The sequence below is a fragment of the Eucalyptus grandis genome, chromosome 6 (genome assembly GCF_016545825.1).
Source record: "Eucalyptus grandis isolate ANBG69807.140 chromosome 6, ASM1654582v1, whole genome shotgun sequence".
Lineage (NCBI taxonomy): Eukaryota > Viridiplantae > Streptophyta > Magnoliopsida > Myrtales > Myrtaceae > Eucalyptus > Eucalyptus grandis.
The window spans coordinates 50,443,657-50,455,833 of record NC_052617.1 but is presented as its reverse complement, the minus strand read 5'-3'; the positions used below and the strand labels follow the sequence as shown (position 1 = coordinate 50,455,833).

At 40.8% G+C, this 12,177-nt stretch overlaps 2 protein-coding genes across 5 annotated transcripts; one reads left to right on the top strand and one right to left on the bottom strand.

Annotated features, from left to right (window-relative positions):
- Positions 1–3,094: 3,094 nt before the first annotated feature.
- On the bottom strand, positions 3,095–7,409 carry LOC104450537 (pentatricopeptide repeat-containing protein At4g33170). Of its 4 annotated transcripts, none has more exons than XM_010065126.3 (5): positions 5,212–7,409; positions 4,895–5,037; positions 4,654–4,741; positions 4,032–4,092; positions 3,095–3,715 (listed from the first exon to the last, which is right to left on the bottom strand). In XM_010065126.3, exon 1 carries the CDS (start codon positions 7,267–7,269, stop codon positions 5,488–5,490), a length of 1,782 nt encoding a protein of 593 aa, XP_010063428.2. In that variant the 5' UTR covers positions 7,270–7,409; the 3' UTR covers positions 3,095–3,715; positions 4,032–4,092; positions 4,654–4,741; positions 4,895–5,037; positions 5,212–5,487. The 4 variants fall into 4 exon arrangements, with proteins under 4 accessions (XP_010063428.2, XP_039171012.1, XP_010063429.2 ...); XM_039315078.1 differs by lacking the exon at positions 4,895–5,037 and having other exon boundaries at positions 3,095–3,485; positions 3,590–3,715; XM_010065127.3 differs by lacking the exon at positions 4,895–5,037.
- A 2,084-nt stretch (positions 7,410–9,493) lies between these two features.
- On the top strand, positions 9,494–12,108 carry LOC104450536 (amino-acid permease BAT1 homolog). Its single transcript, XM_010065125.3, has 7 exons — positions 9,494–9,633; positions 9,780–9,959; positions 10,175–10,294; positions 10,428–10,619; positions 10,736–11,041; positions 11,156–11,338; positions 11,407–12,108. The coding sequence occupies exons 1-7, from the start codon at positions 9,571–9,573 to the stop codon at positions 11,893–11,895; spliced, it is 1,533 nt and encodes a 510-aa protein (XP_010063427.2). The 5' UTR covers positions 9,494–9,570; the 3' UTR covers positions 11,896–12,108.
- Positions 12,109–12,177: the final 69 nt, after the last annotated feature.

Genomic DNA, 12,177 nt, shown 5'->3' with positions numbered 1-12,177 from the left:
ACAGGTCTACTGGTCAGATGTCAACGCAACTTGCCAGCGAAAAATAAGTGTTAACTCTGGCTACAAAATTGGAATATTGACTCACGAAATCTCATTAGTTTGCATATACACAAATACATGGAGGATTTCCTATTTATGTAATGTTAGGTCGATGGAAGAAAAGGAAAATGTGTATAGTCACCAAATCAACAGATTAGCTAATGAAAACACACTGAATACAAAGAAAGACATAAGATGTACGAATTCGTGTAGATCGTTAATGCTAATGAATTCGAATATGAACAAAGTGCTTAGTGGTCTTTGCGCATTTTGCACATCAAAAATAATACCCGGATGTTCAAGATTCGTCTCCGACAGTAATAAATCATCGGATCCCATTTGAAATTGTTTCTTTGAGTGAAAAGTTGGTATTCTTCACTCATGGGCAACTCTTACATGGGATAGAAAGTCAAAAGAAGTTCCCTTTTCTTTTTGCTCAATCGCTCTTCACCAATTTCCAAACTTTCTCTCATCTTCAACATTTCAAGAAAGTCAAAAGAAGTTCAAAAGGAAATTTCTCTTATGACTCGGTGAATTTATAGATTTTATCTGGGGCAACTATGATTTTTAAAAAAGTGAATCTGTAGATTTTATCTGGGGCAACTTTTGTCTTGAGGGAATGAACGGAGATCCCTTTTCTTTTTGCCTCCATAATTGGTAAAACTTCAAGGATACAGACTTTGAACTCCAAGCTTGCCCCTGATAAAACCCTAGTTTGGTGAAGAAAAAAATGTCAAAGGTTATCGATCACAATTTACTGAAATGTTCTTGATCTTTTATAGATCCATCCTTATGCAAGCGCGTTCAAAATTTGTATCCTTGAAGTTTTACCAATTATGGAGGCAAAAAGAAAAGGGAACTCCATTAATTCCCCCGAGACACACTGAATATAGAACTCAAAATGTTCTTCATAATTATACATATCGAGTATGCAGTTACAAGTGAAAAAGGAAAGAAACCCTAATTAGCATGAGAGAATGCAAGAGTGGAACTCCATTCATTCCCCCGAGACAATCCATTGAGTAGAAGAAATTAAAACTAAAAATAAAGAAACGACGAAGTTTTAGTCTTGAAACGAGTGAAGCGATTAAAGAGATTGTTCATGTATAAGGATTAATGCCACATGATGCTGAACTAATGTCTCACGCAAGGCACTCAAAAACGGTCTAGAGTCTCTGCACATAGATTTGGTTTTAGGTTTCTCTGTCTGACCGCAACTTTTTTAATCAATCCTTATCATATGTTATTGCAGTAGATCATACATCTTGTCACAAGAAGCCTCGAATGGGTGCAATTAAAAAGAAATTGCTGGACACGTAGAGTACGCCAAGCAAAGTCATTGCCGTGGTCGGCTTCGCTGCGTCCGGTACCTCTCGTTCACTTCAATTAAATAGGTCGGGAGGATTTAGGTTTAAGATTTTTATATGAATAAAGTAGTCTGTTTTTGTCCACTTTCTTCATGAACAAGGTGATAGGGGTGTATTATTGTCTGAAGAGAACCTTTGAGTAATCATTTCTAGTAACTTGAGACTCAAGTTCAATTTCGTTCTGCAGCCATTCCAAAGCTCGTCATTAGTGAAGAAGTAGATGAGCAAAGTCCACTCAACTTGTTTAGTTAGATAACTACCTCAACTGCTCTCTTCCCCCCCCATAAAGCGATGAGTTGAGGTTCTCAATTAATGGCACTCAAGAAAGGGATTAATATATTCAAACTGGTTTTGGATGACCATAACATGGTTATTAAAAGGTATTTGGAGAGATAGAATCAATTTTCTATTCGAAGATTCAAATGTACAAAAATCAACGTTTCATTGAAAACATGCGTGAATAGATTACTTTATTTTAATTTCCTTTATAGGTAAAGAATCCAAACTGAGATTTCCCCCGATCAACTAATGAGCTGCGAACACTCTGCAGAAGAAGATAATTCCCACTTAACAACCTTCATTTGAATAGCCTTCTTGACACCTCACCGCTCCCATCATCAAAATTCCTGTTCAAATTTCTCCCCACCTAAGAAGCCGCTTCCTTCACCTTAGTCCCTAGTTTAGTGTATTCGGAAATACACATTAATCTCAGGTCAACCCAATATTTGTTTTTACAGTACCCGTACATATTCTTACTTTAGAAATTCATTGACCTCAATGATGTGACAATCTGCAAAAGCCATGGTGATTTGCCACATTTAGACATAACACCCGTCATCCTTTTTCTTTTCCCCCAACGATTAGTTAACATCCACAGTCAACTAATCTTACCTGTTGAACGAAACATTAACCGTTCGTGTTTTTGGTACAGCTGTATTATGCTTTGGTGGCGATTGGGACTATACGTATGCATCAATAGTTACTCGAATTAACTTAAGGTCAAGAGAAACGCGATAGGCTGAGTAAGACAGGGCGAGGGTCGAGGCCGATTGATTTCTAGCTTTCATTTTACATGAGGTCACGAGCCGGTCTGGGAAATTTTAGGCTTCAGTTTTAGAAGCCCAAAACCCAGATGGGCCCGAACAAGGAAAGAACATGGGGCCCAACAGGCAGGCACATTTGAGTCCTGGGCTTGAAAAGTCGATCCAGGTTACCGGGTTATTTAAAAATATAATGGCAAGAAGAGGATTTAATTTGCAAAGTAATCTTATTTTATGTTACAATGACATAGGTTTTTAACGTTTCTTCCATTATGTTCGGAATAAATTTATAACTTTCTGGCCAAAAAGAAGAAAAGATTACAACTCACATTGTGCAAAGATTTAGGTCTGGCATGCCCAACCGGGTAAGCTGAGGAATGCTTGAATGGTTCAATTGCTTCGAGATGTAGCTATACAGTGAAAAAGCTTTGAACTTTGTTAACCACATCTAGATACTGGAACATCTCCCTCGGGCCTTATGAAAATCATGAACTGGAGCCTCTGTAGAGGACACTTCAAAAAGTACCCCTTAAATCTCATCGGCCATGGATGAAAGAACAATTTTCCTTTTTGCAAGACCTTTTCTACAGTTCATTGCTTTAGATCAGAAGCTACACTGGGGTGAATTAAGCAAAAGAACTCCATAAATTGATCCATGAGGGATGCCCAATCAATATACTGTTAATTTGTCGGTTGCAGTTTTTCCATGTCATGCAGTTGCAGAAATTGGTAAAAGAAGAGTAGGTTTTTCATCATCCTTTTGACTGTACAAATCGTGACTATCGGTTGTGAGGAATTTCTTCCCCACATCTCATTTCCAAACAACTCCTTTGATAGGGTACTCTTTACCATATGTTCTTCACCTTCCAGACACCAAAACATGATGTTCTTCAGAATGCATTCATGTCATAGTCAAGATATAGGTTCAAAGCTTGAACTGACTGATGCCATTTTATGTACATCCTCCCCGTCCAATAACAATATATGTAATGCAACAGGACACCCTCTACACGTGTTCCACAGCTTGGAGTCAGATATTCTGTTAACCAGTGGTGAATAGGACGACACTTCTATTAGAAATCGCAGATACAAATGGAAATGTATAATCAATTGACATACCACAATGCAATTATGAGACCATACAAAAGATGGCTGCCTTGATGACCCATGTTACAGAGGAGATTCCTCACCAGCTTCACTTTCGATCCAAAGACTTCACCCAGTGGTGCTTAAAAAATATCTCTGAAGCTGTGCACGCTCTCCTCATAACTAAACAGGGAAAAGGGAGAACTGTAAAATCAGGAAAACCGAAAAGCAAAGCACGCACAAAATCAACAACCATGGGTGCATTTCTAGTTCCAAGGGATGCTGAAGACTACTAACAAACCCTAGTAGCCTATGGAGGTTTTACATGCCTGTTTTATAATGATTTTGAGTAAATTCTTCAAATGTTGCAACTGAAACCTACACCAAGTAAAAGCAATCTCTAACTCCGGTTCAAGTTATAAGAGAGACTGATACAACTTTAAATGGACTATCATCTCGATGATGTTACGCCTAATGCAAGGTCAAAAGTCAAACTTACAGATAGAAGCCACTGATCGTGATGGAGTGCCTTGACCAGCAATTCTTTCCTGATTAGTGGTCTGCTTCCATGAAAAACAACAATGAACCATGAAAAGCAGTTCCTGATTATCAGTGAAATATGCAAAAGCTCCATCTGGATTGGGTGATTCCAGAACCAAACAAAGATGATTGAACCTTAGCCTACTACAACTACTTGGTTAAAGCCAGAACCAATGTGTTGATTATTGCCTCTAACCCCATCTGGTGGAGCTTTTCAACATTGTCATGCAGTAAGTTACATCAAAATTTGGTCACTAAATAACCAATCACCACAAGCAACATCTAGAAGATCAGAAAAGGCATGAAAGGCCATCCGAGTTGTAAAGGATGACACAGTAATCCAAGGATGCATAAATAATCCCAAATTGATCAACAGTCACCAATGCCTCTGGAAACTTGAAGTTGTCAACACAAATTTTTCAGGTAGATGATGACGGTGCTCATTAAGTTGTCTAACTTTGCAATATCAGGGAAGACAAAGCATACTAAAATCCCTAAGTAGAATGGTGGCAATAAAACAGTAAGAACAACATAGAAGAATGACCTATTACTCTACGTGGCAAAGGACAACTCCACAATACCTGTTAAGGGCTATGTAAATATCTCAGTTTATCGATACTCCTTCCTTTGCTGCAATACACAAAAACCCAGAACTTTCAGGTGCTCCAGCTGAAAAAGTGTGAACATGAATCAGATGGACAACTAGCTAAATGGCTAATGAAAATGAGTAATTTTCCAAAAATTGGCTCTGAACAACCAAGGAAAATCAAAAGTTCCAAACATGAATATCTAGTTGAGAAATGACATCAGGCAGACAAGAACCTCTGAAATGAATTGATCCACCAACATTTCTTAGAGCATAATGCAAAAACAGAGTTCCTATATATACTCCACACAAGAAGAGAACTTTGTGGTTGTTTTCTCCAGTACTTCTCGAGGTGCTTTGTGAACTTAACTTTCCCAAGCTACAGTTAAAAACCATGGAAGAAAGAATTCTGGTTAAAACAAGGCAATGTTGTACAGTCGTGAATGCAACAACCACAGGATGAACATTCACAACAAGTCCATGGAAAGGTAAAACAGAGATAAGCATAAACCAGATCCATTGTTATACTCGCACACTAGATTAAGATAAGCACCTGAAGAAGCAGAAGTCTAAATCCACAAATCCAGAGGCCTGTCAGTCCCCCATCCTCTCCCTTCTCTTCATCTTGTTCTTCACCAATGCCACCAGACTTATCACTGGTTTCCTAAGGCCGTTATTCCAAATTTCTGAAGACTGCTGGAACCATTAATTTCCAATGATAATCCAAGTGCTCCAAAAGGCTCCCTCAAAATTCGCGTCCAGAGGAATATTGAGAAGGCAACTCTCAGTGCTATGGTACAGATGCAAAAACAAAAGGAATAGATGCACCTCATGAGACCAATACGTTGGTTTGGCATGAATAAATGTCGCCCATTGCCCAATCTAAGTTTTGTAGTAGATCCTTCATCTCATCTTCCTGTGCATGAGAAAAATTTCCTTTAGTAAATTTTCTCAGTGTCCCGTTAGCCTCAATCAAACTATGACCCGGCTCTTTCTTCAGTCCACTGACTTTCAACAACTTCCTTGCTTCGGCAACATCACCCCATGCCCTACCTGAAGCATACAAGTTTGACAACAGTACATATGGTGACGTTGACAGAGGCTGGAGTTTCAAAAGCCTTTTTGCTAGACGTTCCGCAATATCAACATTCCCATGCAGCCGGCATGCAGAAAGCAAGCTTCCTGATATGACCGGATCATGCCCAAAATCATATTCACTGATTAGCTCTTCTGCCTCGTGTAATCTCCCGGCCCGGCCCAACATGTCAATGAGGCAAGAGAAATGTTCTAAATCAGGGGAAATTCCGTACTGCTGTATCATAATGTTAAAGTAAGTTAACCCTTTGTCCACTAGCCCAGCATGGTTGCAAGCTATCAAGAGTCCTACAAATGTTATAGAATCTGGTCTTACTCCCATTGCAAGCATCTGCTCAAATATTTCAATGGCTCTCCCTCCGAGCCCATGGTTTCCATATACAGATATCATGGTATTCCATGAAACAAGATTCCGGGAGAGCATCCTCCAAAATACCCTACAAGCATATTCCAGAGAACCACATTTAGCATACAGATTGACAAGGGCATTACCAACTCCAACATCCCATGACAGCTTTGTTCTAATCAGATGAGCATGAATCTGTTTGCCATGATGAAGTGAAGCAAGCTCTGCACAAGCGGCAATCGCGCTGGTGTAACTGAAGTCATCAGGCAGTGCAGTGCACTCTACTTTCAGCTGCTTGAAAATTCTCAAACTCTTTGTATAATCAAGGCATTGATTACAAGCAGTCATTAACGCATTCCAGGAAATGGAGTCTTTATCTTCGATCACTCTAAAAGCCCTCTCCACCGAATCACACAAACTGAACTTGGAATACATTGTCATTATCAAGTTGCCAACGAAAGCACAGGAGTCAAGTTTAAGCTTGATTGCTAGACAATGATAAGCCATTCCCTCCTGTAAATTTTTTGACTCGAGGGGAATCCCTGATAACACGACAAATGTGAACCTGTCCGGAAGAAGACCCTGTTGACGCATTAGCTTAAAGACTTCTAATCCCTTTCCGGTCTGACGATTTTCTACAAAACCAGCAATTAACGTATTATAAGTAACGGCATTCGGTTCGGCAACACAATCATACACCGACTCGGCATCATCACAACGACCCAGTTTCATGTATAACGAAATCAGGGAGTTGGCGACGAAAGAAACGGGTGCGTAACCGGACTTCAGCGAGTGGGCGTGAATTTGCTGGCCTTGCAGCAGCGCCTCGAGCGCGGCGCACGAACTGACGGCACTGGCGTAAACGTACTCGTTCGGGGAAACACCCATTCGGGAGAACAGCCCAAGCGCCATCCCGTGGTCCCCTGCCTGGCTGCAGCCAGAGATCATGGCGGAATAAGAGACGAGGCTTCTCTCGGGCATTCCGTCGAACACCCGACGTGCGAGCGAGATGTCGCCGCACTTGGCGTACATGTTGAGGACGTGGTTGGAGACGACGGTGTCGGGGTGCATGCCAGATGTGATGGCGAGGCCATGAAGGCACGTCCCGCGGCGATAGGCTTTGATCTTGGAGCACTGGTGCAAGAGTGAGCCGAGGCCTTCCAAGTTCATGTGTTCGAAATGGAGGGAGGACGATTAAGGTGGAGGCGTGGGCGAAAGCGACGTTCGACGCCTTTTGTCGCCGGAGATTTGGCGGGAGGGAAGGGGGTCGCGGATGCGCTCGCCGGACGGCCGTCCTCGTACTTGGCGGACGCTCGTTGAAGTCCAAGTCGTTGTCCGAAAGCCGGCCCATTGATCACGAGGCCCGTCGTCCGATCCAATCTTTTGTGTTTTTTTTTTGGTCGAAAATCTTTTGTTCACCAATGGGATAATGCCACAAATTGTTCATCAATTTTAACCAAATTTACAATATCGTCCCTAAAATTTTAATTTGTTCAGTATAATCTCTGGATTTTAGTCTAATATTCAATATAGCTCCTAGATTTTTTATACATGTCGGTGTAGTCTTATACCCAAATTTTGGGGATTATCTTGAATAAATTAAAATTTTGTGGATCAAATTACACATTGAGTCAAAGTTTAGAGATTATTTATGTTATTTTCCCTTCATCGATTCCAACTTTATTTAATGAAAACATTTTTAATTTTCAAAATGATTTATTATTATTTATTTTGATCAACCCGATTACTACAGTACGTATTAGGAAAAAAAATCGTTTTCCTTTTTTATTCATCCAACATAACTTAGAGCTGGAATATGATACTTTCAATGTTTTCTATGATAACTTTTGCAACTTAATATTTACCACTTGTTTTTTCGTAGTTTTTGATAGGATTTGAGAATTCACATTAATCGAGCAACTCTTATGGACAAAATTATGCTCGGATCGGACATTATTTGATGGAAAAGTCGAATTTGCAACCTTTTTTTTTTTGCGATTTTCAAAGTATTTATAAGTAAAAATTCAATTTGAAAAAGTGGCAAACTTGTTTTGTAAATTAACCACACCGTTTTGTAATTAGAGAAAAATTGGGACATTCAACCTCTCGGCATCATGCCATTAGTAAATCGACGGAGTCATTAATGACCATTAAAGAAAGGACTTAAATCATCAAAGATAATTAGATTATTTGGTTGTAAAAAATTAAAATTAAAAAACCGGAAAAACCATTATAACACGTCGACCGTTGGATTCCGAAGGTCAACTTCCACAGCATACGGATCCACGTGAAAGTTCAGTACGAGGTTTTTTTTTTTTTTTTTTTTGTGATTTTTCAAATTATTTATAAGTAAAAATTCAATTTGAAAAAATTGGCAAACCTGTTTTGTAAATTACCCACACTGTTTTGTAATGAGAGAAAAATTGGGACATTCAACCTCTTGGCATCATGCCATTAGTAAATCGACGGAGTCATTAATGACCATTAAAGAAAGGACTTAAATCATCAAAGATAATTAGATTATTTGGTTGTGAAAAATTAAAATTAAAAAACGGGAAAACCCATCATAACACGTCGACCGTTGGATTCCGAAGGTCAACTTCCACAGCATACGGATCCACGTGAAAATTCAGTACGAGAGAGATCCACATTGAGGGTTGAATCGAATCATTCGCAGATTCCTTCGTAATTTTTTTTTTTTTGGTTTGTTTTGTTTTTTCTAAGAAGTTGGAATATTCAAAGATGACAACGGACTTCAATAATGCGCATTGTCGTTGTTGCTGACCATCCCTTCGACCGCGATCCCGGAGCACAGACAAATGCTACCGGTTGCCTTAGGACAAGAAAGTCAAAATTGCCAGCGTACTTTAGGACAAGAAAGTCAAAATTGCAAGCATACTTTACCCCCAGAGGATATCCCAATATTGACCAACCCGCACTAGTTGTTTTGGAGAGAGTACACTATTCTATTTCCAATTAGACTTACACTTTCGTAGATCTAGCAAATTGTTGAAAAACTGGCCCTTTTTGTCCAAGCTACTGTCCATCATCAACATCCCCGTTTACTTTCCGTTTTGCTAACGGGGTCGTTCGTTCATCCTATTTGGAGACCAATTCATAACAACTAGTTTTTGTGCCTTTCGTCATCCAATGGCATATATTTTGTATTAACATGTGTTGATCTAAACTCGTTCTACTGGATCAAGCCAATCACGTGTCAAGATTCAATGTGACACCTATACCAAACTCACGAATCAATTATTTTATCATGAATCAATAGTGTGATTAATGTTGTCCATCAAGTCAACGAGTTGCATACTTGATATCTCTTTTTCCCCACGCGGATGTGTGTATATATCAACGTCATGTCTCTGATGAAATTTTGATGAGCGCTACAAACTAAGCACGAGCTTCTGAGTTCATATTGGCCAGCACCGGTGAGGGGGAAGAGCTCTATCTGCGTTTTCCGTGATGGATTCCGGCGAAAAGCGTCTCAACGAGCTCGGATACAAGCAAGAACTCAGAAGAGAGATGGTTCTACACATCACTAAACCCGTCCTTTTCTTCTTTGAATGCTCTTTTCCCTTAGTTGACCTTCATATTCATATGATGCGAGGAGATATGTGTAAAGTTAATGAACCCCACATGTATATGCTGATGGATTTTTTGCTATATTGCAGACAATGTTCAAGACACTTGCACTAACGTTCTCGAGCATGGCGGTGTTCACGGGGACGCCGCTGTACGGGGCGAGCCTGCAATATGCGGGACCTGCGAGTTTAATATGGGGTTGGGTCGTGGTCTCGTTCTTCACTTGGTTTGTAGGGCTTGCCATGGCTGAGATCTGCTCCTCCTTCCCTGTATGTTGAATTCTCTTTTGGCCTTTCACTTTTCTCAAGAGATTATTGGATAATAATGGACTTAACTTTGCGAAGCAAACTCATTCATTCCATCAGGAATATTAGTGAATTATGCTTGATTGATATTTACAGACTCTACTTGATTGACTCCATTGTAGCTAATTTATTTGCTAGCTGAGTGAACTATGCTAATGGTCAGTGGTATAATTGAACAGACCACTGGTTCACTTTATTTCTGGGCGGCCCATATGGCCGGACCGAGATGGGGACCATTTGCATCGTGGTGCTGCGCATGGCTCGAAACCATTGGTCTAGTTTCGGGGATAGGTGCTCAGGTATTTGAGTGATGACTTCTCTCATACCTTAGTTCTTGCATTATCTAACTGTTCGCATTAGTTCAGTCCATATGATTTGATTCACATTACTAAAATGTGTTTTCATGAAAGGATGGCTTTTTGATTTTGCTAGGCATATTCAGCAGCACAGACACTACAGATGATCATTTTGCTGTCGACCGGAACAAACAAAGGAGGAGGCTACTTCGCTTCTAGAAGTATATTCCTGTGCATGTACATTGGCTTCGCCCTAGTATGGGCTGTTCTCAACACTTTTGCACTCAAAGTCATTGCTTATCTGGGCATCATTTCAATCTGGTGGCAGGCGAGAATCCCTCTGTTCAATGTTTACAGCTTTCTATATGATTAGGAAACTAGGAGCCGATCGTTTTGAAATGAAAGGCCATTCACAGTGCTATGTGTTGTCACAAATGGTTGCAGGTTTTGGGTGGCGTGGTAGTGATTATAGGGCTTCCTCTGGTGGCGAGGCCGACGCAATCAGCTTCCTATGTCTTCACTCACTTTGAATTGTCACCGGAATCGACTGGCATTAGCAGCAAACCATATGCAGTGATTTTATCTGTGCTTCTCAGCAACTACTGTTTATATGGCTACGACACAGCTGCTCATCTCACTGAGGAAACCAAAGGAGCTGACAGAACTGGCCCTACCGCCATTCTTTCTAGCATCGGCATCATCACGTTCTTCGGATGGGCGTATAATCTTGCTCTCACCTTCAGCATCAAGGTAAATATGGGATTCCTTTTACCCCCAAGTATGCAATTTTGGCACTGACTAGAATGAACTAAAAAGGAAAGGAAATGGGGAGGGAGGTTTGACAAGGGAACGATTCAAATGCAGGATCCAAACTACTTATATGACTTAAACAATGAGACAGCAGGAGCACTTGTTCCTGCGCAGATCATTTACGACGCATTCCACGGGAGGTTTCACAGCTCAACCGGAGCTGTCATATATCTCTGTATCATCTGGGGATCCTTCTTCTTTTGTGGACTTGCGGTGACTACAAGTGCTGCTAGAGTAGTGAGTCTCTCTCCCTGTGCTCATGCACGCATTTGCGCTAGATTGACAAGCTTTTGCTTCTCCTTTAGGTTTATGCACTCTCCAGAGACAATGGAATCCCATTCTCACCAATCTGGAGACGAATCCATCCAAAGCACAAAGTCCCATCCAATGCTGTATGGCTCTGTGCATCGATTAGCATACTTCTAGGGCTTCCCATACTGAAAGTGAATGTGGTTTTCACAGCCATCATTTCCATCAGTACCATTGGTTGGGTGGGCGGATACGCAGTTCCGATTTTCGCGAGGCTTGTGATGGTCGAGGAGGATTTCAAACCGGGACCGTTCTATTTGGGCAGAGCAAGAAGGCCAATCTGCTTAGTGGCTTTCCTGTGGATATGTTATACTTGTTCAGCGTTCCTACTCCCGACTACGTACCCAATTGAGTGGAAAAATTTCAACTATGCGCCTGTCGCATTGGGTGTTGTCATGGCACTAGTAATGCTGTGGTGGTTGTTGGATGCTAGGAAATGGTTCAAGGGGCCGGTAAGGAACATCGATGAACAAAATGGAGAGTGAAGGATTTCTGTTGCGACGGAAAGATAACAAAAGGCGGGGGGTGAACATTGCTCTTCCATTGTGTGATGCCATATGCTGAACTAAACTTTTGTCAAATTTTCCCCCAAAATACATATCCTCTCCAAGCTGTTTAAGAAGGCATCAAGAGTAAACATCAGACGTTTATAACTCAGTTGAATCCTGTGGTACTCATTGCACTTTTTCCTGATTCCATTGTCGTCGTTGTCATCATCATCTCTCCCTCTCTTCTATCGTAATGCCCCCGAATGCCTTCGAGATACA

Coding starts and splice junctions, on each gene's coding strand:
- LOC104450537 (XM_010065126.3), bottom strand. CDS start 7,269: ATGAACTTGGAAGGCCTCGGCTCACTCTTGCACCAGTGCTCCAAGATC.
- LOC104450536 (XM_010065125.3), top strand. CDS start 9,571: ATGGATTCCGGCGAAAAGCGTCTCAACGAGCTCGGATACAAGCAAGAA. Junction 9,634..9,779: donor AAGAACTCAGAAGAGAGATG/GTTCTACACATC, acceptor GCTATATTGCAG/ACAATGTTCAAGACACTTGC. Junction 10,620..10,735: donor TCATTTCAATCTGGTGGCAG/GCGAGAATCCCT, acceptor AAATGGTTGCAG/GTTTTGGGTGGCGTGGTAGT.